This window comes from Orcinus orca, chromosome 1, assembly GCF_937001465.1.
Source record: "Orcinus orca chromosome 1, mOrcOrc1.1, whole genome shotgun sequence".
Taxonomy (NCBI): Eukaryota; Metazoa; Chordata; class Mammalia; order Artiodactyla; family Delphinidae; genus Orcinus; species Orcinus orca.
In genome coordinates, this window is record NC_064559.1 from 116,524,748 (window position 1) to 116,551,437 (window position 26,690).

The 26,690-nt window shown below is 38.0% G+C and overlaps 1 protein-coding gene across 1 annotated transcript in view; it reads right to left on the bottom strand.

The window, feature by feature from the left end:
• Positions 1–7,005: 7,005 nt before the first annotated feature.
• The window catches only part of GNAI3 (G protein subunit alpha i3), a 39,170-nt gene continuing 19,485 nt past the window's right edge, over positions 7,006–26,690 (bottom strand). Inside the window, exons 2-9 of the mRNA XM_004263142.4 lie at positions 24,934–24,976; positions 24,680–24,821; positions 19,583–19,740; positions 17,429–17,557; positions 14,165–14,294; positions 13,446–13,599; positions 8,289–8,502; positions 7,006–8,198 (exon numbers count right to left, since the gene is read on the bottom strand). Of these exons, the coding sequence (XP_004263190.1) occupies positions 8,312–8,502; positions 13,446–13,599; positions 14,165–14,294; positions 17,429–17,557; positions 19,583–19,740; positions 24,680–24,821; positions 24,934–24,976 (947 nt within the window). The 3' untranslated portion in view covers positions 7,006–8,198; positions 8,289–8,311. The remainder of the gene's footprint in view (positions 8,199–8,288; positions 8,503–13,445; positions 13,600–14,164; positions 14,295–17,428; positions 17,558–19,582; positions 19,741–24,679; positions 24,822–24,933; positions 24,977–26,690) is intronic.

Genomic DNA, 26,690 nt, shown 5'->3' on the forward strand with positions numbered 1-26,690 from the left:
AGTATAGATTTAGCATTTACAACTACTAGTGAGGAAAGCTCTGGGCATCCAAGATTTAGTATATAAAAGAAAGTGTCAATTAAAATGAATATCTGCTCCTTGCCAAAAATACACATTCACACTTAGGCTACTACTAGCAATATTGATACTAGAGAGCCATATGAGCTTGAAATACACTGAAGAATACATTTGCAGCTGTTAAAATTGGATTCATTTAATAGTCTTTCTGATTCCTTGAAGAGAAACCAACTTGGGAGAATTACCAGAAAAATAAGGAAAACTACTCTGCCCACTGCCGATTAAAAAACTTAAGCCGAAGAAAAAAATCTGGGTAAGACTTCTTGCATCCAAGCACTGTTCAGGGACTATACTAAAGGGCACGCTCCAACGATTAACCTCTTTGCTTTAACTCAACATATAGGGGCTCTGAGTTTTTGTTTTTTTTGGTATCATAGATCCCTCTGGCAGTCTGATGAAACCTATGGACCTCTTCTCAGAGTATTTAAAAATGCATAAAATAAAACTCAAGAGAATTACAAAGGAAACCAACATATTGAACCCAGTTTTATCTTTGGAGTTCTGAAGACCCAGGTTAAGAATCTTTGCTATAGCTATGATCTTATCTATTCAGGGCCCAGATGTAACTTTTCCCATTTATTCTACCTTCAAGTAGGGTAGCCCCACCTACCCCCAAATCATGCCAGATTATTTGCTTCTTTTATTCACTTTTCCTTGATCTTTGACTCTAGGCAGGAATTGGCTATGGGCCAAACTGTAAAAGCCCAACCCAGGCTCCTCGGTTATTAATGTTCATATAGAACCTGCCCTACAGTACTAGCATGAAAACAAAGCCAGTGGGACAGGTCTTCTGGTAGAACAATCTCTAGCAGAATAAAACACGGCTGCATTTTAGTTTTCTTTTGCTCTGGTAGACATCCCAACTTTTAACTGGTTTATAAACAAATTCACACAAGCCACCCTATATGCACTTTGCAAAAAGGTTACCTTTGAGGCTGGATGGGGAAGTAGCAGTACTTAAAAGCAACACTTCTACAGCTGCTTTACTGAAGTTAGGATCTGGTTATTCATCTTACAATATTTTCAAGCTAAAACTCTTCTGGTGAGTCTACACAGAATAAAAACAGCGGGCCTTGGTCATCCGTTCTCTTGTTCCTTAGAACAAAGTCAAAACAATTTCCTAAAGCTCTTAGCCAACACTGGGATGTTCTCTGAGTAAAGGTAAGAGGACTTCAAATGTTCTGGATAAGCTTCCGAAAAAAGGCATTAATCCTTACCGCAGCTTCACTGTTTGTCAGGCCCAGAGATGGTTCCCAAACCTCATACTGTTAGAGACAACTCCACTGGTACTTCTCCTACCCAACCGGCTTATTTTTATCTCATGGACATTTTGATTGTGTGGATGAAAAGTTCTCTTTGCATAAAACAGCTGTTAGAAAGCTTAAAACCAAAATTATGCCATATACTCACTCTGCTGTCTATATCTGTCTTCTTTTGTTTCATTTTAAATTTACACTATATTGTTGAATTTTATATCATCAGAAATTGTTTTTTCATAACAAGATAGGTCAGAAACTAATACTCAACCCTATTTTCACATACTGCAATCTTAATTCTTAGAACGATAAAGCTAGAAGAAACTTAAAATATTCCAGGTTCACTAGCACTTTACAGATAAGTAACTGAGGCCAAGGGAGGTGGAGAGTCTTCATCAAGATCACACTGCTAGGAAGTAGCAGAACTAGAACTCCAAAACAGGTCTTCTGAATCCAAAGCCAGTGGTCTTTCTATATGCACCGTAATACCAACAGCCCACCATACACTATAACATCAAAGTCAATTTTTTCATTCTCCTAAGCTCCTTCTATTCCCAAACAAATCCTTGGTCATTTTTAAATTATGCCATCTCTAAATCATAGATATTTAACAAAATCATCTCCACACTAAATACAAATTGGTCTCAAAATAGAATGTGAAATTAGCATAAAACAGTAAAAGTATAAATAGCTTTGTTTAAGGTATAATTTTCTGTTCTTAGAGGGCAGAGACTGTAACACACTTCCCTTGCATTGCATGATTAGACACTGATGAAAGTAAGCCAAATGTAAATTAAGTTCCATTTCATATAAATCTGATTACAGTTGCTTTTTTTTTCTTATAAAAATATGATTGACTCAAAAGGACACATACAGTATAATTCCACTTATATGAAGTACCTAAAGTAGTCAAATTTATAAAGACAGAAAGTAGAATGGAAATGGGGAATTATTATTTAATAGGTATGGTTTCAGTTTGGGAAGATGAGAAAAGTTCTGGAGATGAATGGTGGTGATGTATAATGATGTGAATGTACTTAGTACTACTGAACTATACACTTAAAAATAATTAAAATGGCAAATTTTATGTTATGTATATTTTAACACAATAAAAAAATGGAAAAAATATAATTGGAAATGTGCTTTTATGTTTCTGTCAATTAAAGGAGGAATAAAAGCAGCACAAAAATTCAGTCTAAAAATTCAGTATAACTATAAAAGACATATCTACTTGTAACAGTTCTTACTCTGATAAAAAAAACCACGTACCCCAAATAGTCCAAATCTGGGTGGCCCCATCCCCAAGGTGAAAAATAACAGCATTCAAAAACCACTCTATACTTGGAGATGTGCCGTAGACCAAAGTGTGCCGGCCATGCTGGGTGGAGAAGGTGGTGAAGGGTGAAGAGCTCTTACCTCCCACTTCCCTCTCTACCCGGCACAGCCCCCGGAGCACAGATTCCAGCAGGACTTCAGTGTTGGGCCAGGGACTGCAAGTGTGCCAGAGCCTCTGGTGATCCTGCTAGGTAAACGCGTGAAGACATCTCTGTGAGGTCAAACAGATATACTGCAGACTGCAGGAACTTTTCTTTCCTTTGGTCATGGAAAAGTAAGCACCAGTTTGAATAGAAAATAAAGAACTGGATTTAAATGCAAAACAAAGACCTTTTCACCCTGCTTCGCAAAATATAGGGTAATTTGTAGTTGAACTTGACTTCAAGTTTTCGAAATGAATATGGGAAAAGTGATGCTGAGAAAAGACAACCAGCTACAATGAATACATTTGTTGGTATTGTCTTAGGTTACCTTTTTTGCAGTGGAGTACAATCTTGAGTATCACAAAAAGTATGTACAAAACACTTTTAAATGTGTTATTTCTATTTGATCAGAACCATAGACTATCACAGCTAGAAGAAATAATTTAGTCTGTCTTTAGGTGAGGGATATAAGACTGAAAGACTTCATAGCTAGCTGGAAGCAGGGAAAAGACCAGAACCCAGCACATCAAGCAACTCTCCAACTTCATAAGAGGCTGCGGACCTTCATCTTACATAAGCAAGAAAAAACAGGTAATTTCTTATGATTTGTTATGTCTACTGGGATTTTCTCTTACATATAAACAAGCCTCTCGGTAAAAATGTTTGGATAACCCAAAGGAATATGGCTGGGGGGTGGGGGTGGAGGGTAAGAAGACAGGATAAACCAGGTTGTACAGAACTTAATATGCCAGCTGTCAAAGATCTCACAGCTTAGTGAACACTAACACACTGAGATGGTGTACCTCAGAAGTATGTTTACTAATATTTGATTATTTCTACTACCATGTTGATTCCCACTAGATTTCAGGAAGGGAGAACATATACCACTGGGCATACAAAGATTTTATATTATATTTGACTCCCCAATCATTCCCCTTACCTACCCCTTCCCAAACCCTCTCAAGAAGACTTTCATTCTATAGCTAGCTTTGCTCTTTTATCTACCAACTGTAAATGAATATTCATGTTATTACACATAGTTACCTTTGTCATAGGATTTTATCTTTACTTTGGTATATCTTTCAATTTTCACTGAATAAATAAATGGAGTGAAATAAAAGTTTGGAAACCCCAAGTTTCTTGTTTTGCCTTAATTTTCTATAAAAACGAAATACTCTGTCTAAAATGTAGGAATGTTCTTTGACCAAACAGTCCTCATACTAATTTTCTGGGTGAAAGGCACTTTATCATGTAGGTGCTTTATACTTAATGGCAAATAAAAAATAACTTAGTCATTCACTAGTGATTTTGATGTTGTCTACTATTTGGGTTGATCTTTAATATAAGGTCTATTCAGTTGTCCCCAAATATTGGCCCAGGTTAGCTGCATCAGAACCACCTGAGGAATTTATTTTAAAAATACATATTCCCAGGACCTGGCTCAGACATTTTAATTGAGTAGAGTTTAGCCAGAGAATCTGTATGTTAATCTTGCACCTCAGGTATCTACTGCTGCATAATATTCCATATTATCTCTTATTCCTGAGAGACTTGAGTAAAGCCAGGTGTAGCCCTGACATAGTATCAGAAAATAACCATCCTGCCCTGATTTGTTCTGAAATACGCTTTCCTCAGCAGAAGTAACTCATAAAAGGTTATGAGAAAACTGGGGGTGGGAATGGGGATTTAAAACCTAAACAAAGGAACAAGGATCTTGACCATCCTGGAAATTAGTTCTCCAGTACGCCTCACTTAAATCTTTTACTTTCTAATAGTTCATAGTAAGAGCAACTTTCAGTTCCAGGCCTCTAAGCAGCCTGGTTTTCTCTTGTGTTTGGTGGCCATAAAGTTATACAGAGAGCTGTGGCTGGTCCAGGTCAGATCTCTGATTTGTACTTTGAAGTCTAAACTGGAACACAAAAATTACCTGGCAGTACTTGGAAACTGAGATAATTTTGTTTTTAAAGTCAGTGTCACATATGAAAGATCTCACAGGTAATATCAGTGAGTAGAGGGCTATTGTTTTTTGAACATCTAGAAGGGGAAAAAATCAAGACAGGTTTTTAATTGGATAAGAGACTAACTTTCCCTTATATGTAACTGCCAATACAGCAAGGAGCTCTGCAACAGGAAACTCCAGAACTATGCTAAGCAAATGGATAAACAGAAAAAGTAACTAGTCAGGTCAGGCAAGCAATGCCGAAAGAAAGCCACAGCTACAAATCAGAGAACAGTGGCCAGGATATAAGAATAACAGGTGGGCAAATAAATTAGAAGAGCCAGCAGTTATTCCTAAATACTCCATAATGTGCATATAATAAAACACAAATATAATACATAAGAGAATAAAACATAAACGAGGGAAGAAAACAGCTTTTAAAAATTTGGTCCATCTATTCTTAGAATGTAGCACCTTGTGAAAAATAACAACCCATCAGTATGATACACTGAACTAGAGGTTTAGAATTCAAACTGTCCACGGTGAAAAAGACATTTCAAGATCCACTTATGAATAACTGTAAAAATTCTTGGAATTTTCATGCCAGGAGGTGAAACCTATTGCAAGGCTGAAATTATAAGGTTAGGGAAGACTGGCCATTAAGGAGCAGAATACTTCCTCTCTACATAGAGCCTAATGGATGGCAATTCTACAGCCCAGAGTTTTAATCAGGTGGGGAAGATGTGACTGTCAACAAAATAAAGGTACTGTTACAATCCTTCCTGCTAGTGTCTGTTTACTGTTCGTTATTTGTTAAAATTTAATTTTCTTAGATGTGCTGATTTCTTAAGTGGTCCAAAGACTGGGCACCTAAATTCTGAAACATGATCCATCACAAATCTCCAGTATTCTCCACCAAAAAGACACAGGCAATTTTTCACTTCTTTGATTACAAACATCAATCCTTTTTCTCCAGGCTAATAGATATGAGGTTTCATTCCCACATTCTGGCTCTGCTGTAAGAAAAGACCTTTTAATTCAAAATATTGATACAATAGTGATTTGTAAGGCTGATGATCAGAATCACCTTCTTAAAATTACAGAATGCCAGCCCACCAGCCAAGAGTCAATCTCCGAGATGGTTCCAGGTGATTTTGACTTAAGGCATATTTGAAAACCACTGACTGAAACTGTGTCCCTGTGTCCTTAAGGAATGTGCATTTTGATAAATTATTTGGCATGGGGGGGGTAGGAGGTGATCCTCATGTAAACGCAGGACAAATGTAAATGGTATAGAGGCAAAATTGTGGAGAACTACTGTTTTTCATTGACAGAAGGGCTAAAAAATTAACATATCAGACAGACTATTCAAATGAAAATACAAAATGCATTTCAAAGTATTAATTTTTTTGGATTATCCCTTATTTTGTGTTATCAACGCATTCCCATTAGCCCAGACTATAGAAAGACTACAGTTAAACCAACATTCTACCAGTTCTCATTTCCAGATGATCCTATATCACACAATACAATAAGGAAAAGATATATTCAAAATGAACAAGAACTATCCCTATTTACATTGTGGGCACAAGTCAATCACCAATTGAAGCTGATAATTTTCTTTCTTTTAGATCCAGTTTTGCCAATCCTAAAAAAAAAAAAACTGTTAGATAATACGGTTATACCATCTGTATAGTTGTATTTTTCCCACGAAAGAAAAAAAAAAAAAAAACTACCAATAAAGGCACTGAAGTGCTGTGGCTTGCTTTCTGAACCAGCTTTGATGACCACCAACCATTTTTTTTTTAAAACTAGTGAAAGGTCACATCAAAAGATGAAATAGAATCCAATCGAAAAAGATCGGACCCCAAAAGGCACTACTCAAACTACTGATTTGGAATGCTCAAAATGCATTCTCTTCATTTGCCTTCCCCTAATGGACCATTCAGTATTTAATGACATTTGCTGTACATTGTACAAAAGGACCTGCAGGCTGAGGTAAATAGAGCTCTCCACACAACCAAAATGTAAATCTGGAAAATGAGTTTTGACTGCATATCACTAACACAGATATGACATAACACGCTCAGTCAGGCCAAGATTCAACAATACTATTACACCAAAAGACTAACACCTTCAGGGAACCCTTCTACCTAACCCATTCTCAGACAAAGGCCTAAGCACACAGCAGGGGCAAAAAGCAACAGAAGAAAATACTTCCAGAAAGGACTAGTTACAAACAGGAACAAACCTGGACTCTTTACTCACCATTTTAATACTGCTGCCAACTATAACAGATTAAAATCTGTACACACAACAAAGTGGAAAAAAAGTCCCCAAATCAATGGTTTCAGCAAAAGAAGGTACTGACTAAGGATTACTACAATGAACATTGCTACAATAAAAACAATGGCAAACAGGGATTTGGCACCATGTTTACAAAGTAAAGGCATGCACTGTTAATACACTTTAGATGTTTCCCAACAGAAAAAGCCAATGGAAGATGGAAAACAAGGGGCATCTTTTACAGAACTCCCTATGACTGAGACGGACAAGCAAGAATTGAAGTGGTCAATTTAGCAGATGTGTAGCAGCAAAGTCACACTGGTTCTGTTTGGAATTTAGCAATTTGCATTTCTAACTGGCAGCTGCCCTGGGTGCGTCTGTATCCAAGAAGCTGACTTTATCATACTACATCAGCATTTATCTAGTAATTTGGTAATCAGCATAAACCAGGTTAACCTTCAACCATAAGCTTAAAAAAAGAGCTGGAATCTTACTACAGAATTCTTCAATGTAATTACCATTTAGAAACCATAATGGTACTTTGAACAGGAATAGTAACATAAATTTCATCCAAAAAAGCTATAATTAGAGCCCCAATAATTGTAAAGAATTAAGCAATTATGGAAATATTATATTCTGACCATACCAAGAGTTAAAAACAAGGAGTTCCTACTAAAAGGAAAATTTTCAAGATGATCTGGTCACATCATGTGCATAGTTAAGACTGTTTGTGTTTTAATAAAGATTCTTTTACAAAGAAATAAAATTTAGTGAAGTTATTCTTCCCTTGATAAAAAAAAATAAACAACAAAAAACAACTTAAAAAATGAACTACTGGTGGTTTGTCAAGAAGGAAAAAAAAAGAGTAAGCTACATATTGAAGTTCTGGAATGCAGCACCTCAACTTGACATCTGCCCTAAACATTTGAGATTGTGAAATCCAAGTGATGTCTTCATGATCAAATCATACTTTACAGTTGTTCCAATTCCAATGTCTGACTTTAGCATCTCATGTCAATTAAGAGTTCCCTAATACAGAAGATTGTGCTAAAGAGTACTAAGATTCTGCATGCCGCTGCCATTCCCTGGTCCCGTTCATGCTTGCAGCTGCCCAATGAGACAGCAAAAGAAGTCTGGTCTCAACACTCCACACTGTAATAACTAGGAAAGAAGAACATTTGTAATTAGAAAAAGTTTACAAAGTCAAGAGACATCAGTACAGCACTATAATTAAACTGTTCAAAGTTTTACCTTCTATTTAACATCCACACTCTTCAATAAAGTCCACATTCCTTTAAGTTGTTTTTAATGATGACATCTGTAACAGCATCAAAAACAAACTGCACATTCTTGGTGTCTGTGGCACAGGTGAAGTGGGTGTAGATCTCCTTGGTATCTTTTCTTCTGTTCAGATCTTCAAACTGGCACTGAATGTAAGCAGCTGCTTCTTCATATGTATTGGAACCTGAGGCAGACACCCAATATTCTCAGTTCAAATTAAAACAGCTGCTTGGACTCAACTAAGTCAGGCCATCACAATTTACTTACGGAGAGAGGAAATATAACACAACTGAAATAAACAGATTTCTATTTTTCTATAATCATTACATTTTTCTTGAGTGCAGAATCTCATTATAAGTAAAATAAAATTATCACAAAGATCCAGGAAAACAAAACTTTAAGTTTCTTTCCCTTTTATTTAGACTTTTTAGCTAAAAAATCTAGAAAGAATAAAAGGAAACTAGGGAGGTAGGAAGATGCATTTCTAGAAGAACATAACTGTTTAAAAGGTCAGAGAGCTTGTGCTCCTTGGAGTGGTGCTGAAATAAACAATTCAAAAGGGGAAGTCATGCTTCTTTTCAAAATCATTGCAATTTTAACGGAGCTTAGCCTCAGAGCCTTAGGGAAATAGTTTAAATAACCAAAGGTAAACCAGTAGATGCAAAAGCGAAAGGGGCCTGAACTGTATATGTTTAAATGGTGAATTTTATGGTATGTGAATTATACCCTAATAAATCTGTTATTTCTTCAAAGAGGGGGACCCGAAAGTTAAACCCTATTTCAACAACATTGGTAATTAACACTCTTAATCGCCTGCTTCCTACACAATCTTGTCTACTTGTGACTCTTTAGAACAGCCTTAGAAACTGTCTGCAGAGCCAGGGAAACTCAACAAAGACAGCATACACAGTTATTCCTGTGAACTAGGGGCTATTTTCAGTGACATTAAGCACGACAAAAATATATCAACAAATAAGTATATAAAGATGACTAAATAACAAAGAAAAGCTTAAAGAAATGACTATTATGTAAACAGACTGTTTAAAGAACAGAAGGAAGATAGCTTGGTAGGTGCTTGAAATAGATTTACTGAGATGTGCAGAACCTCTGTAAATTAAAGGAGACAGATGTTTGAAACACGTAACATCAGATTTTTGTCTGGTAGGAACAGATATTGATACTTGGGAAATCAGGACTGTGAGAATCCTTAAGAATGAAGTCAATGGAAGATAGGCTTGGAAGTTCACCCTACCCCCCGCCACCCAAAAATGGACATGATATTGAGGACTCTTTGCTATGTGTTAAGATTTCCAGCTGAAACATTAATGTCAATCCTTTACTTGTCTTAAGTAAGATTGTTCTCCCATTCTAAAACTTGGATACTTTCCATCAACTTACCCAACTCTCACCTCCCTCCTCCCTCTGAACAGATGACGACATTTCCAAATTCCCTAAGAAAACAGAGGCCACGGGGCTTTAAACTACATCTCAACTTTTTAGCCCACCACCTCACTTAAAAAGTTATCTATATCTGCACTTATTTGTATCTTTGGTCTTAGAGATGTCTTCCTTTTGATTCAAAATTCAACTGCTCTATCTATACTTTTTTTTTTTTAAGTTGAAGTGAAATTCACAGAACATGCAATAAGTTTACAATACAGTGGCATTTAGTGCAGTCACATGCTATACAATCACCACCTCTCTCTAGTTTCAAACTTTTCCACCACCCCAGAAAAACACCCCATTCCCATTAAGTAATCATTCCTCATTCCCCTTGTGCCAATTTCCTAATAACCAACAACCAAACTGCTTTGTCTCTATGGATTTGCCTATTTGGGATACATCATATAAAAGGAATCACACAAACGTAACCTATTCTGTTTGACTTCTTCCATTTAGTATAAAGTTTATAGGGTTCATCAAAGTTGTGGCATTATCAGTACTTTGTTCCTTTTTATAGCTAAATAATACTCCATTGTACAGATATACCAATTTGTTTATCCATTCATCCTACCTAGACTTTTGCTTCCTTCTTCTCCCACCTGCTTACACATCTTGCTCCATCAATTACATCCACTTTTTGTAACTTCTCTTTTGCTGTAGGATCTTACCTCTAAGCTCATAAACATTTAAAGATCTCTCCTTCCCCTGTAATCTAAGCTGCTCAAGAGGAGGCTACACCTGTCTTCATTTCTTCACTTCCCACTCAGTAACTCACTGATCCTGGCTCTGCTCTCATCATTCCACTGATAATGCTCTCCATAACAGTCAATGATCTCCTGACTGCTAACTCCAGAGGCCATTTTTTTCAAAATGTATTTACGTACCTGCATATGACATTGTTGACCACTCCTCACTATTTAAACTCTCCTCTTAGTTTTTGATACTTTGGCTTTCCAGATTCTTCTCTTTGTAACCTATACAAACCTTTCTTTTTCTCCTGCCAATAGAGCCTGGTATTCACTCTCATTCTATTCTCTCCTCATTCTATATCATCACTCTAGGTCATCTCACCCATTTCCATGTTGTATTTACACATGATCCCAAATCAGTATCTGTTACTAACCTGTAACCTCTCCCCAGGCTCAAGGCCACATATATAACTATCTGTTAGATATCTGCATCAGGATGTTCCATAGATACTTCAAAACCAACATTCCTAAATATGAATTCAGATCACAGTACTGACACCCAATTAATACAGAACTCTGAGAGTACCTTTGACTTGTCCCACTTCCTTACCCTAGCTACACCCTTTCACCTTACTATATAAAGCATTTACATGTCTGCTCAGCTAACAAGAGGTCCCCTTTCCTAGAAATACTCAATTCTGATCTAAAGGTCATAGTGATACAGCTCTGGCACTCATGTTTGTGTCCCTAACCTCATCTGATTGAACTAAGGGTTTCTGCCTGACTTAACCCTGGCCAGAATCTCTCTCTTTTAGGAATTTGAACCTTGGGCCAAACAATCCCAGTCTAGCCTGGTCTTTTAAATGGAGGAGATATAGAAACTGTGGCAGGGCCATCTTTTATCACATAAACTGAGCAGCAGAGAAAGTTGGTAAGGAAAGAGAGAAGAATAGAGAGACACAGAGAACAGAGAACAGAGATGGGGAAAGAAGTGCTCCCAGGGTTCTTGACAGTGCTTGCAGGGTTCCTAATTCTAACTGCATTCTTGAGAACTGTCTGCATTCTTGTCCTTGACTTCTATGATATATCCCTGTATCTTCATCAAAAGTTTCTATTTGCATCCTAAGAGAGTCCTCACTAATTCAACTCCCCTACTATCTATCTTTATTGACATCTATCACATTATCTTTCTAAATCAGTTTCTACTACATCATGTACCCCAATGAATATCCTTCAATAGCTCCCCACTGTCTCAGCATGGGATACATTGCCCTCCACGAGCATCCTTGCCCACTTCTTCAACCACTCTTCCCCACCACTTTAAGCTCCATCAATACCAAATTCCTCCTAGGTTTCAGAACAAATAATGTCATTTTTAACTCCATATTTTCATATATGCTGTTTCCTCTTCCTAAAATGTTTTTATTCCCCCGTCTGCCTGATGATTTACAGTTCATCCTCTTACTATCTTACTCCAAGTGTCATTTCCTCTAGAAAAAGACTACACTGATCCCACTGAAGTAACCCCTTCTTCTGCTCTTCTATTAATGAACATTTTACACTAAAATGAAATTCTTCAAGCGTGTCTCTTTCTACAACCAATGTCAGTTTCTTGAGTGTAGTAACTGCACCTTATTCTTGTATTTTGTGAATATATTTATACAAAATTTTGATTTTTATCATTCTTTATTTGCCTCAGAAAATGAAGAAGACAAGGATTAATCTCCAAAATTTACAAGCAGTTCATGCAGCTCAATAACAAAAAAACAAACAACCCAGTCCAAAAATGGGCAGAAGACCTAAACAGACATTTCTCCAAAGAAGATATACAGATGGCCAACAAACACATGAAAGAATGCTCAACATCATTAATCATTAGAGAAATGCAAATCAAAACTACAATGAGATATCATCTCACACCAGTCATAATGGCCATCATCAAAAAATCTAGAAACAATAAATGCTGGAGAGGGTGTGGAGAAAAGGGAACACTCTTGCACTGCTGGTGGGAATGTGAATTGGTTCAGCCACTATGGAGAACAGTATGGAGGTTCCTTAAAAAACTACAAATAGAACTACCATATGACCCAGCAATCCCACTACTGGGCATATACCCTGAGAAAACCATAATTCAAAAAGAGTCATGTACCAAAATGTTCATTGCAGCTCTATTTACAATAGCCCGGACATGGAAACAACCTAAGTGTCCATCATCGGATGAATGGATAAAGAAGATGTGGCACATATATACAATGGAATATTACTCAGCCATATAAAGAAACAAAATTGAGCTATTTGTAATGAGGTGGATAGACTTAGAGTCTGTCATACAGAGTGAAGTAAGTCAGAAAGAGAAAGACAAATACCATATGCTAACACATATATGTGGAATTTAAGAAAAAAAAATGTCATGAAGAACCTAGGGGTAAGACAGGAATAAAGACACAGACCTACTAGAGAATGGACTTGAGGATATGGGGAGGGGGAAGGGTAAGCTGTGACAAAGCGAGAAAGACGCATGGACATATATACACTACCAAACGTAAAATAGATAGCTAGTGGAAAGCAGCCGCATAGCACAGGGAGATCAGCTCGGTGGTTTGTGACCACCTAGAGGGGTGGGATAGGGAGGGTGGGAGGGAGGGAGACGCAAGAGGGAAGAGATATGGGAACATATGTATATGTATAACTGATTCACTTTGTTATAAAGCAGAAAGTAACACACCATTGTAAAGCAATTATACTCTAATAAAGATGTAAAAAAAAAATGAGGAGGACAGAAATATAAAATAAACACAGTAAACTCAATTATGTCTAGAATAACACTTTAGACTTAAGGGGTCTTAATCACATGCTTAATGTTGATACCACTACCAGTGAACACTCTCCATAAGGAGATACACACAATGTTCAAAACAAAAGACAGCTGTAGGAAGGTCACTAAAGTTTTGACTCAAGATGTATACCTCCGACAAAATCTTTCATGATCCCTTACCTGTGTATTCTGGATAACAGATAGTTAATGGACTCCTCTTTATTTTTTCCTCAAAAAGATCTTTCTTGTTGAGGAACAGAATGATCGAAGTGTCTGTAAACCATTTGTTGTTACAAATGCTGTCAAACAGTTTCATGCTTTCATGCATTCGGTTCTAAAAAAGAAACAAAGGATGATAGGTCAGTGGCAAAAAAGTAAAAGTAGATTAACTGTTAATGAACAACAGACCAAAAAGGTTTTTTTTTGGGGGGGGGCGTGCTACAAGGCATACAGGATCTTGGTTCCCCGACCAGGGATTGAACCTATGCCCCCTGCAGTGGAAGCACAGAGTCCTAACCACTGGACCGCCAGGGAAGTCCCAGACCAAGAAGTTTTAAAAGTGCTGATGGGCAATCATGAAAAGAAGTCAGACACTGATAACACAAAAGCTGAGTCAGTCCTCATTTTTATAATTCTTAGAGGTTGAGAGGTGGGAATAAGGACTGGCTAACAAGAGGACTTAATCCTGCCCACATACTCAATGTGCTGTCCTATCTCGTAAGTTTAAGAGGGCATGGATCAATATTTTGAAAAATCTAATCACACTGACAAGGAGAAAAATTAAGGATTTTAAGTTTTGGTTCAATGAGTAAATGGATGAACAAAGTCTTCCTAAGAGCTATTTTCCGTTTCCTGCCTGCATTAGACAGGCCTTTTATTTACCAGAAGCTCCAACATACCATCTCCTCATCCTCAGCCAGAACGAGGTCATAATCACTGAGGGCCACGCAGAAGATAATTGCTGTCACTCCCTCAAAACAGTGAATCCACTTTTTTCGTTCTGATCTTTGGCCACCTACATCAAACATCCTGAGTAAGGGGAAAGAAAGCACAATTTCAGCAAGGTCATGCACACACACATCTCCCTAAACTGAACTGGTTAGGGAACTTCCCACTATTGCATATTCAAAACCCCATTTATAATAGAAAAGACAAACAAGGAGCAGATAAAATGTAGTCAAAATAATTATCTGTGGTTAAATGTAAAAGAGAACAATGAGAAAATAAAATTTAGGAACAATTAAAATTCTCATTTTAGATAAACAGTTGAGCCTCTTCACTATCAAAGCTTGTGTCAGATGTGCCAAAAGTCAGCAGAGTAAGCACTGAAATGGATTAAAGGAAGGAGGGAAAAAAGACAGGAAAAATGAAGAGCTGAACAATACAACTTAAGATAGTAACAATAATAACTAACATTTACCAGACACTAAACATCTTAAAGTACATTAACTAATTTAACCCTCATAACACTCCTGTCAGTACTATTATTATCCCCATTTTACAGATGAAGAAGTTGAGGCACAGATATGTTAAAAAATTTGCCCAAGGGAACACTACTAACAAATGGGGACTGGAACTCTAACTCCAGCACCCAACCTGGTACCCACAACACTACTCTACCTCTCAAAAGGGTTTATCTCTCTAGCTAAAAAAAAGAACAATAAATCCCCAACTTGCATTCTACTTCCATAACTCTACTGACTCAAAACTTTGTTTTCCTTACTTTTTGTTTGTTTCTTTTTTTTTAAATTGAGGTATAATTGAGATACATTTTTCTTTAAGGAAAACATTTTAGAGATTAATTACAGAAAAAAGTAAATTATACTTTATGGTAGGACTCTAAGAACCCAATACCTAAACACAAAATTTAACCAATATTTGCCAACTCCAAGTCTTATTTAACCTAATTAAAAACAACAAAGCCTCAATGGTTCACACATTTTATGTTCCACTTCAGATCAGTTTTAGACCACTACTCCCTTCTGGGGTGCTTACTTGATATCCTGAGTCAACTGCTGAACTTCTGTCAGCAGTGTCCTCATCTACCACCTATAGTAAAAGGAGGACCTGCACGGCTTTGTTTTTTAACTGGTACTAGGGTCTGAGGAGGTATGCATACAAATGGTTAGCTACTCTTAAGATATATGTTTGATAACAATGATAAAATGTTTTAGGGTTAAACTCTGCCAAGCTGGTTCAGTGTGTCAGATCTACAGTGACTAGGGATCTATTTCCAGAGAATTTTCCCCCTAGAGATTGAGAGAGATAAGACACAGTTGAGTAATTTCTCAATGTATGTTTGAAAGAGAACAGTCATCTCATCTCTTCATCACCCAACTTTTTCTTTTGGTCTTTTGATCTTCCCCAGTTCTTTTCAACCTTTAGTCCTGACACCTGGAATGAGGCAATCACAAGTTGGCTCTAATACAAGGTCATATTATAGGTTTTAAGAAAGCTAACATCACATATTTCACCATGGACCTTTCAAGAGCAGAAACACACTGGTACACCATAATTTGAATTTGCTCCACCATTTCTTTCTATAAAGTCCATAAAACTGGCAGAACACTGTGAAGTTCCCAAAGTGGGCTTTTCACACATATTAACATTTACAGTATCATTCACTAACAGATCAACATTTTATAGACATTACCTCATAACTGAGAGGCAAGTAAGCAATTACACAATGCCTTGCATATAGGAGATGCTCAATAAATGTTTGAATAAATGGATAGTGGTTTTGCCTAGAGAGAAGAGGAAAAGGAAGAAGTGATAGTACTTCATAACAAGATATCTACATGCCAACAATAAAGTGGGTGCAGCACCTTAATTATATCTGGCTATTGATCCTGACATAAAATGACCAATAGGAATCACCTAACTAAAGATCAATCTATGACATCAACAAAAAAGTTTCCCACACTAAATAAATAAAGGTCATGACATATAATTATGAATGGATTACTAATCTTATAGCACACCAAGAGACATCTCACTCCTACGGTTTCATGGGTGATAATCCATGGAGACTCTGCTATTCTTGTTAAATAAATTCATCAGTACTATGATAAGCAGCTCGTCTATTCTAAAAATATTCAGCTGAACTGCTATTTTCCTGCATCAGGTTTCAAATCTGTTTTGGTGTATTAAGATTTCAAGACCTCAACTAGTATGTAGTAATACCTAAACGCTGTGTGGGTTTTGCGAAACCTAAGAAGCAATTTTTTTCAGAGAAAAAAAAATTGAGAGAATCTGAACTAGAAGTTACATTTGCATGCAACAATGCTGAATATCACATTTTACATACAAGCATAATGAAGTAGCTAAAAAGGACATCATATACTGAAGGGGGAAAGTTTACTCCTAATCTCAAAGGTCATAAAAGCAGAAAACAAGAACCAAAAAGACAGTTCTATTATTTACAAAAGACCATTAACACAGAGACAAGCTGAAGCGTATTCTAGAATTACTAGTGCTGATGAGAAAATCCTCTGTATTAGAATACTAGAATCTTCTCTCTCTAAAACAATAATTGTTTATATTATATCATACCTCCACAAAATACCTCTATCCCTAGATCGATATTCCATTCTGTACTGTATTAAGAACTAAGTTGTGCATGATACTGTGCACAAACCGGTCAAAGGCCATGACAGTATTAGCTTCATTGCAGTAAACTGAGAGAGAAGTGCGATCCAGTAAGAAAGGATTGACACTGGTGAGAAAAGCATTTCTATTTTAATATCAAAATGCCAGAACAAAGCCATATAAACTAAACCAAAACACTAGTTTTCTATCCTTTTAGTATTGTTGTTACCCTTCTAAACAACAAACATTCAACACGTTTTGGCGATTCCAATAAAAAAGCAGCTGAAAATAAAATAAAATAAATTGGTAACCATATGATTACTTTTATTGATATGTAAGTTACAATTTAATTTTGAATTTAAGTTCCTCCAAATGGAAAATATACTTGATGCTATTTGGAGAAAGAAGAAACGTTTGGGCCCCCATTCAGTTTAAACAAATACTGGCTAATGAATATAATTATAAGTTTCTAAATCAAAGAATATTGTCTACAGAAATTTTACCCTGATTAAGAGATACTAACTAAAGGAAAGATATTTGTGTTTGGCATATCTAGAAAAAGGCTAATGACTTACTTGAAGTACAGGTCTTTGAAAGTGAAATGTGTTTCCACAATGCCTGTGGTCTTCACTCTTGTCCGCAAAACATCTTGCTGAGTTGGAATGTAGTTGGTTTGGGATATTCTATCCAAATCATTTAGGTAACTAAGTAAGTAAAATACACATTTATTTTTACTTAATGAAGCCAACCATGTGCACAGCAAGTCAACAGACTAAACTAGTTCCTTGCCAAAAGCAGGTTCTGAACCTGTCACTAAAGTAGCAGAACAAATCAGATCTTCAGTATCACAGAAGATAATGAGAAAAAAATGAACCTAGCATAGGACAATTAAAGTAGGTTTTATATACACTACACAAAAGTGGTTTTGGGCTTCCCTGGTGGCACAGTGGTTGAGAGTCCACCTGCCGATGCAGGGGACACGGGTTTGTGCCCTGGTCCGGGAAGATCCCACGTGCCGCAGAGCGGCTGGGCCTGTGAGCCATGGCTGCTGGGCCTGCGCGTCCAGAGCCTATACTCCACAACGGGAGAGGCCACAGCAGTGAGAGACCCTCGTACCGCAAAAAAAAAAAAAAAAAAAAAAGGTGGTTTTAATTCTACCAAAATTAAACTGTGAAAGCCAATTAAAAACAAACAAACATAGAAATGCTATTCTTAATAAAGATTCCTGAAATTTAATACTAAATCAACTGTGCACTGCACAGTACCAAAACCTAACCAAAACAAAAGCCCTCAGACATTTAATGGTCATCTGTATGTTTAAACATTTGCTAGGACATTAGAAAATGCTGTTTGAATTACTAAAATTAACAAGAACTACTTAGCTCAATAAGAATGAGTATTTCCTGTTTTCATTCATGAAACAGAAAAGTTACAGGTTTGTTTTTTTTTTAAATCTAAGCCAAAAACTAATACCTACAAAGAAACTTCATCTGTTTAGTGGAATAATTTAAAAACTGCTTCAAAGCTAAATTAAATTCTTCACAATTTCAGGGCTCCCAAAGATTTTTTTTTAATAGGTGATACCATAATAATTGAATTTTTAATGATCTTCTATAAAACTAAGTACCATCATTAATGTTAAGGAATCAGTCAACCTCAGATCAACAATTATGGAAAAAAACTCTATAAATCATGTGTCTTCAGGTGTAGTTAGAGGATTCAGAGCTTACTGAGTGTATGTTAAAAGAAATTACAATCTAGCTTGATGACTACTGGGAGAATTATTTAAACTACCAACATCTGCAACTGAAAAATATTATTGAGATGGGCAAGAATCCTGAAATGTTTCTAAAGTCAAGTTTTCATTTAAAAAGTAAGCTAAGTTTTTCAAATATCATTTAATCTTTTTATAATAATTTGAGCTAGAATAATAGGAAAAGCAGGAAAATATAATATTGGAGAAAATACCTTAACGCTTAGAACTGCCTTCATTTAGTACGGAGATGGATACAAGTAAAAAGAACTTACCAAGCCCCCCAAAAGCACGTTAAGAAAAAAACCCCACACATTCTGAATATAGGTCTTATAAATAAACACACTGTAAAAGAAACAATATAGGACAACATGTAATAGCTTCACAGAAGTATTAATTATCAATACAAATTCTCTAAAACTATGTAACCCTAGAGAATTTCCTTAACAAATAGATGCTTCAACTTCGTTCCAAGACTCAACATTCTCTTTCTATACAAAGTCTACTATCGTGATCTGGCAAAAGATTTATAAGTGGTGACTAGTACCAGAGAAATCCATAATGCAGCCCAGCCACAGAGAGTTGTGCATAAAAGGGATATCACAATTTTAATTTCCCTTGCTAGCTGGCAATCAATGCAAAGCCCTTATGCAGAGGGAACCTACTGAGTTGGAAGAGATCCAGGACTCAGATGCAATAGATTTCTCTCCTCTTTCACTTGTTTACTATAAATGACCACGGAGCTACTTTCATGATGCAAAGTCTCCCATTTACACTCCAAGAGGAAATACTTTTCTCCAAATCATATAAAATGACCAAGGGCTCTATAACCCTAAACTGAAACAACCTTTATAAAGGGATCCTACAGAATTCTAAGTGTCTCTTCCTTAAATATTTCCTTAAGAATGGGCACTGAACTTTCACTAGGGTCACCAAGTTATTTTCTGTTTTCATTTCACAGAGAAAAATTACTTACTATGAAGCAGAATCATTGAGCTGATATTCCCTGGATCTGCTGAAGCAAGCCTGCACCCCACCGTCTCGCCATAACCGTTTAATCACTCCTGCTAATTCTGGAGTCATGACTCCTTCTTCCGCACTGCCAGCTAAAACAAATAATTGCCGGGCATCATCCTGAAGAAAGCAGTTAAAGGAGAGAGACAGATGATTCTCCATTTCTTACAGAATTGACAAGAGTCTCTTTAACACACACACACAGATATACATTATATGTTATATTACTTAAAAGAGGTATGAAAGAGGCCTTTCCTGGCAGTGCAGTCTGAGAGAATTTACAATGAAGTCTGTCCCCCTTCTCTCTCCACTACAGTTAGAAGTGCAGAGCAGAGTTGAGGAATGATTTCACTCCCACTACCACTTCTTCACATACCACCATCCCCTGAAAAGATCTCTTCTGACTGTCCTACAAATCCCCATCCTGGTTACTCATGATTTTTTAAAAAAATAAATTTATTTATTTATTTATTTTTGGCTGCATTGGGTTTTCGTTGCTGCGCACGGGCTTTTCTCTAGTTGTGGCGAGCAGGGGCTACTCTTCGTTGCGATGTGCAGGCTTCTCACTGTGGTGGCTTCTCTTATTGTGGAGCACGGCCTCTAGGTGCACGGGCTTCAGTAGTTGTGGCTTGCGGGCTCTAGAGCGCAGGCTCAGTAGCTGTGGTGCACAGGCCCAGATGCTCCGCGGCATGTGGAATATTCCCGGACCAGGGCTCGAACCCGTGTCTGCTGTATTGGCAGGTGGATTCTCAACCACTGCACCACCAGGGAAGCCCATGATTTTTTTTTTTGACAGAAAAAAAACTGATCTGTCTGTGAGACAGGCACATGTAACACATCCCCATTCTGTTAAAGGAAGCCTACAGGGCTTCCCTGGTGGCGCAGTGGTTGGGAGTCCGTCTGCCAATGCAGAGGACGCAGGTTCGTGCCCCGGTCCGGGAAGATCCCACATGCCGCAGAGCAGCTGGGCCCGTGAGCCATGGCCACTGGGTCTGCACGTCCGGAGCCTGTGCTCCACAGTGGGAGAGGCCACAACAGTGAGAGGCCTGCGTACAGCAAAAAAAAAAAAAAAAAAAAGGAAGCCTACAATAAAAATAGAAATGAAAAGACTAGCACATAAGAGGTAAAGTCTAAACACGTCAAAGGGAGTAAAACATTAATCAAATTTAAGGAAACTGTTCTCTTTTTCCTTCTTAATCTCAGAGGAACAGGAAGAAGAAGAGACTGAAGCATTTAAGAAGTCTGGAAATCTAGTAGGGGAAATAAACCCCTAAGGGAATAATTCAGTCTCTACGCTCCCCAAAGGTATAATAATCCTCTAAATGAGAGAGAAAGAAAGGCAGAAGAAGAAGAAGAAAGTAACACAGAGATCTGATCAAAACTTCGTGAGTCACAGACATAGCTTTATAAGTGGTTACAGTTTTTTTTTTTTTTGCAGTACGCGGGCCTCTCACTGCTGTGGCCTCTCACGTTGCGGAGCACAGGCTCCGGACGTGCAGGCTCAGCGGCCATGGCTCACGAGCCCAGTCGCTCTGCGGCATGTGGGATCTTCCTGGACCGGGACACGAACCCGTGTCCCATGCATTGGCAGCTGGACTCTCAACCACTGCGCCACCAGGGAAGCCCTTGTTTTTAAAACTTTTTAAAACTAAGATATGTGAGAGGTAAAGAGGACAGAAAGGGCTAAGAATTGTGATTGCTTTGCTTTATTCTACCCACCACTACTTGTCAGATAGTTTATAAAAATAAACATAGGTCTCATGGGATGATTTTCCCACCTCAAATCTAATATTTATCTGCCTCAGGAGATTTCCAAATAACCATAAAAATGCAACTACTAAAGAAAAACATATACTGGGTAAAGAAGAAGTAAAGGGGGAAGGGGAGCAATCAATTGTATTATAAATAGTCATTAGGACAATAAACTAGCACGCAAAAAGCATTTCAGACCACAGGTGAAATTGCAAACAAAAATTCCTAAGACTTGTGTATTCCCAAAACTCGTGCATCCACCTAAGCAAAAGAAACCAAAACTAACCATAGCACACTCCAATTAATTTTGCCGAACCCAGGATCTTCAGCCTTAATAGATTTTGCTGAGTAATACTCTCTTCCTTTGAGATCCTTTCCAGTATTCTTCCTAGGAATACTTTAGACCCAATCGTCTCTAAGAAACTTCATCTAATATCTATATTCCCCTCGTCTCTTTTTAGAGATAAAAATTTTTGATAAAGGAACAAATGAGAAAAGCTGAAAAATTACACAAACTGGCAATGTACTCAACAGTGGGCATGTCCTTCTACACATATGGAATAGTACTTTATTTAACATTTAATGACTTTACAGTCCCTTGGTTCTGAAATTTGATCTATACACATGCAGGTATTCAAAACCTCAATAAGTATTGCTTTGTTTTTTTTAATACCATGATTCTAATTTTAGAAATTTTTAAACAGAGAGAGAGAGCTACTGCTACGTATTTTTGCTGTCCTGACTTTGTAAAGTTTTAGGACAAAACATTTTTCCCTTACCACTTAACCCCTTCTACAGACCTACTCCTGCTTGCCCATAATAAACCCTCTTTTATAGGTCGATAAAGAGGCCCCTCTTTACAGTGAACTTCATACCTCCACCTTAAGCAGATATGAAAAAGCAACCTATCCCACACCCAGCTTTATGCTTTTCTATTCACTCTCCAGACAACTGTAAAAAACTAGAGGAGGATAAAAGAGGAGCTATAAATATAAATCCTTACATATGAAAAAGGAAAAGAGAAACTTCAAAAACAGGGTTGTAGATTAGGATGAGTGAATGCTGGAGGGCTAGGCTAGGTGATTCAGGAGGCCTGAGAGGAATTAATAATGTCAACTGCATCTGGTGACATGGGAGTGTTAGGACCCAGAGATTAATGATACTGATTTGACAAAAGAGAAATGAAAGGAGGAAGGATACTATGGTGTGAATGTTTGTGTCCTCCCCAAATTCTTATGTTGAAATCCTAATGTCCAAGTGATGGTTTTAGGAAATAGGGCCTCTGGGAGATAATTAGGTCATTAGGGTGGTGCTCTCATGAGTGGGATTAGTGCCCTTATAAAAGAGACCCCAGAGAGATCCCTTCCCCTCCTGCCAAGTGAGGACACAGCGAGAAGTCTGCAACCTGGAAGAGGGCCCTAACCAAACCATGCTGGCACCCAGACCTCAGCTTCCAACCTTCAAAAGTGTGAGGAATAAATTTCTGTTGTTTATAAGCTACCAAATCTGCGGTACCTTATTACAGCAGCCTGAACAGACTAAGGCAGAATATGACAACTACATCTGGTGACAAAGGAATGATAGGACCCAACGATTAATAACAACTAATTTGATAGTGGAAAGAAAGGAAAGGAGGAGGGATGGCCAAAAGGCAGAAAGGCAGTCAGACAGAGGGTGAGAAGTCAAAAAGGAAGAAACTAAGAAAATAAGTAAATAACTGAGATGGAGAAAAAGCCAACAAAGAGAAGGAAGAGAATAAATACAGTATTACTAACCAATTATTGGATACAGCAAATACAACAGAGAAAGAGTTGGGTGATAGGAAGGAATGAGAAAAGGGAGGAAAAAAGTAAGAACACAAGAAAGAGCTGGTAGAAAGAGGGAGGCAAAAGCAAGAAGAAAGGCAGCTGCGAGAGGGGATAGAAGGAATAAGACAAAAACAAGAGTTTGTTTATTCTTGCCTTAGCTATCACATTTTTCCTGCTCAGAGGCTTAGAAAAATAGTCTCTGATTTTTTGTGATATGGAACCCTTTTACAAAAACATAGAAGTCATGCCCCACACATTCCTCTTCATTTCTTCTTTTGCTCCTCTTCTCGCCAATCATTTTAGAACCCTTACTCTAGCTGCCCTTCCTTTATGGCACCTCTAGTCTTCCTAATCTAATACTATCCAATTAGAACCATCCTTCTATTATTTTTCCCTCCAAGAATTTCCTCACTTATTTACTGAATGTTAATTTACATCTGAGAAATTGAGAGTTGCTTAGAAGAGTTCCTAAGCTACTTCACAGACATATAGGCTTTGCTTTTCCAGGCAGTCTCTCCCAGTCACTTCCTTTTATTGCCCATAGCACCTAAGTATGACACTGAACACAGCTGATGACTCTCTTAGTTCTAGGAAAGCGTTCTATACATTCCCAGCCTTCTCCTGGAATTTAGCTGATGATGATATAAAAAATCACCCACTGGGCTTCCCTGGTGGCGCAGTGGTTGAGAGTCCGCCTGCCGATGCAGGGGACACGGGTTCGTGCCCCGGTCCGGGAAGATCCCACGTGCCGCGGAGCAGCTGGGCCCGTGAGCCATGGCCGCTGAGCCTGCGCGTCCGGAGCCTGTGCTCCGCAACGGGAGAGGCCACAACAGTGAGGGGCCCGCGTACCGCAAAAAAAAAAAAAAAAAAATCACCCACTTTCATTTTGGCTCTCTCCCCACTGCATCAAACATCCTAATTTATAAACTAGACCTTCAGGGCCCACTAAGTATTATAATCAATCAATACAACTTTTGAATATCTGACAGGTGCAAAAATTATACTAGGACATGGTATAATCCAATTCTATAGCCTACAGTACAACATAGTATAGGGATATAGTTATTCTTGAATACTGGAAATTTGCCTCTAAAATTGAGACTTAGTGTTCATGTCCTTACCAAGTTTATTCTGCGACACTGATATTTGCCTTTAATCTCTACACCTCAGAAAGCAGAGCTCCATATCATGACAACCTCTCTTAGATTACTTCAATTTACTACTATAAAAGTCAACAGTGCTGTAAAAGAAGCAAGTGAATAAAACAGTTACCACAAAAACCTATAGTATATCCACAGAATCCCATTTCCTAGACTTACCTTTGTGGTAGTAATCTAATATCTCTTAAAGTAGATTGCTAACATGTCTCAAATGAGCAGACAGTACTTTACTACAACTTAGCTTGTTGCCTAAATTTATTTCCCTAACACATGAAGCAAATTGGGCTTAACTGCATCTACTGAAAAAGAGCAAGTAAAGAGGAAATGAGATACACTTACTGCTCTGGCAGCTTCCCCAAAGTCAATCTTTAGCCGTCCCATGGCTCTTATGATTGCAATGATGGACTGTATAGTATTGCTGTAGACAACTACTTTATATTGCTTACATTCTTCCTCTGAATAGCCATCCTCATGAATGATTCTTTAAAAAGAAGAAAACCACAAATCATTACCATGGACCTAAAATGAAAAGACACTATGGACTTTTATGCATTATGAGTAAATGTTTTACAAAAGACCACGTTCCAACTTACTTCATCTGTTTCACAATGGTGCTTTTACCAGATTCTCCAGCACCTGAAACAGAAGAAAACCAGACTTTGAATTCATCTGTAATCCAGCTCAAAAGTATGAAATCAACATAAGTGATAATTCTAGATTAACAGAAACCACAGGTCCTAGGGAAAACTTTGGTGAGGTTTTCTATCTATCAGGAAAAACTACAAAGCTTCTCCAGTAGAGATTTTACTTTCTTTATATAACACAGCAACCAAATATAATTCACTGAAAGTGTTCCAGGGCCATCTTGATTATCACCTGTGTAACGTAGGCACTCTAAAGGAGATACGGCAACATAAACACCTCTAGGAACTCATCCTCTACATCTAGGGTCCCCAAGCCCTGGGCGGTGGACTGACAGCAGTCCTCAGCCTGTTAGAAACCAGGCCGCACAGCAGGAGGTGAGTGGCGAGCAAGTGAAGCTTCATCTGCCCCTCCCCCTTGCTCGCATTACCACCTGAACCATCCCCCTGCCTCCCCTCTGCCTCCCGTGGAAAAACTGTCTTCCATGAAACGGGTCTCTGGTGCCAAAAAGGTTGGGGACCACTGCTCTACATGAAACATCATGAATGACATAGACACTGAACACAGGCAAAAATGAAATGATTTTTTTTGGCTTATTCACTTTTATTAATTCCTCTGTCGACATCCAAGGACCTAAGAAGCAGCAATCCTCTCAGCCATGAGACTAAAGAGTTCACAACAGAGGAGGCAATGTCCCTATCACTTTTCCACTGTATACACACTCAAGACCACATTTCCCTCCTCAGCCAGCTGGAATCACTTTAACAACCACAAATGTCAGATGGGCCCCCTGAACTCCTTGACATTCCACCTGCACTTCCTTAGTCAACTCATTCTCCCACCTTCCAAGATGCCTATCTGACACCACCTCCTCTCTCTCAAACCTTACAAACCCCTACCCACTCTGACTCTCAGCTAATGATCCTGCCACCCTCTTCCTGGAAAAAGTAAAGCACTCTGAAAAAATTATCTCATTTTCCCATAACCAAACCCACCAATCTATCTGCACCTCCATTAATCTCTACCTTTATCAGTGGATGAACTAACTATCTCTGCCAGTGTCTAAGACTAACGCTGGAGAGAGTTCACAATTGGAGGCTGTGCACTCACCCACCTCATTTTACCTATTCAAGGTCTTGGCTGCTACAATTGTCTCATGTCACTCAAATATCGTCAAGTTTTCTCTACCCACTGGGTCACTCACTTCGTTATACAAACTTGCTATACTATCCATCTTAAAATCAACACAAACACACCCCATTTCCTACCTTTCCTTGACTCCACAAATCTTCCTCTAGCTACCACTCCATTTTCTCTCTTCCTCTTCATAGCAAAACCCCTATGAGTTGTCTATATACATGTTCTTCAATTCTTTCCCCCAATTCTCTCCTTAACCCACTCCAATCAGGTGTTCATACGCACTACTCTACCCATTTCTCAAAGTCTCCAACAACTTCCATCTTAACAAATCCAATAGTCAATTCTCAGTCCTCATCTTACTCAAACTCTCAAGCAGAACTGGTCCAAGTTGATGACTTCTCTTGAAATATTTTCTTCATTAGGCAAGCTTCTAGATCCAACATCCTACTGGTTTGACTCCTACCCCACTCCTTCTCAGTGCCCTCCCTCCTGTCTCTGAATTCTAAAGGTTGTATTGCTTCAGAGCTCCCTCATTGGACCTTTTCTCTATCTAAATTCATTCTCTAGG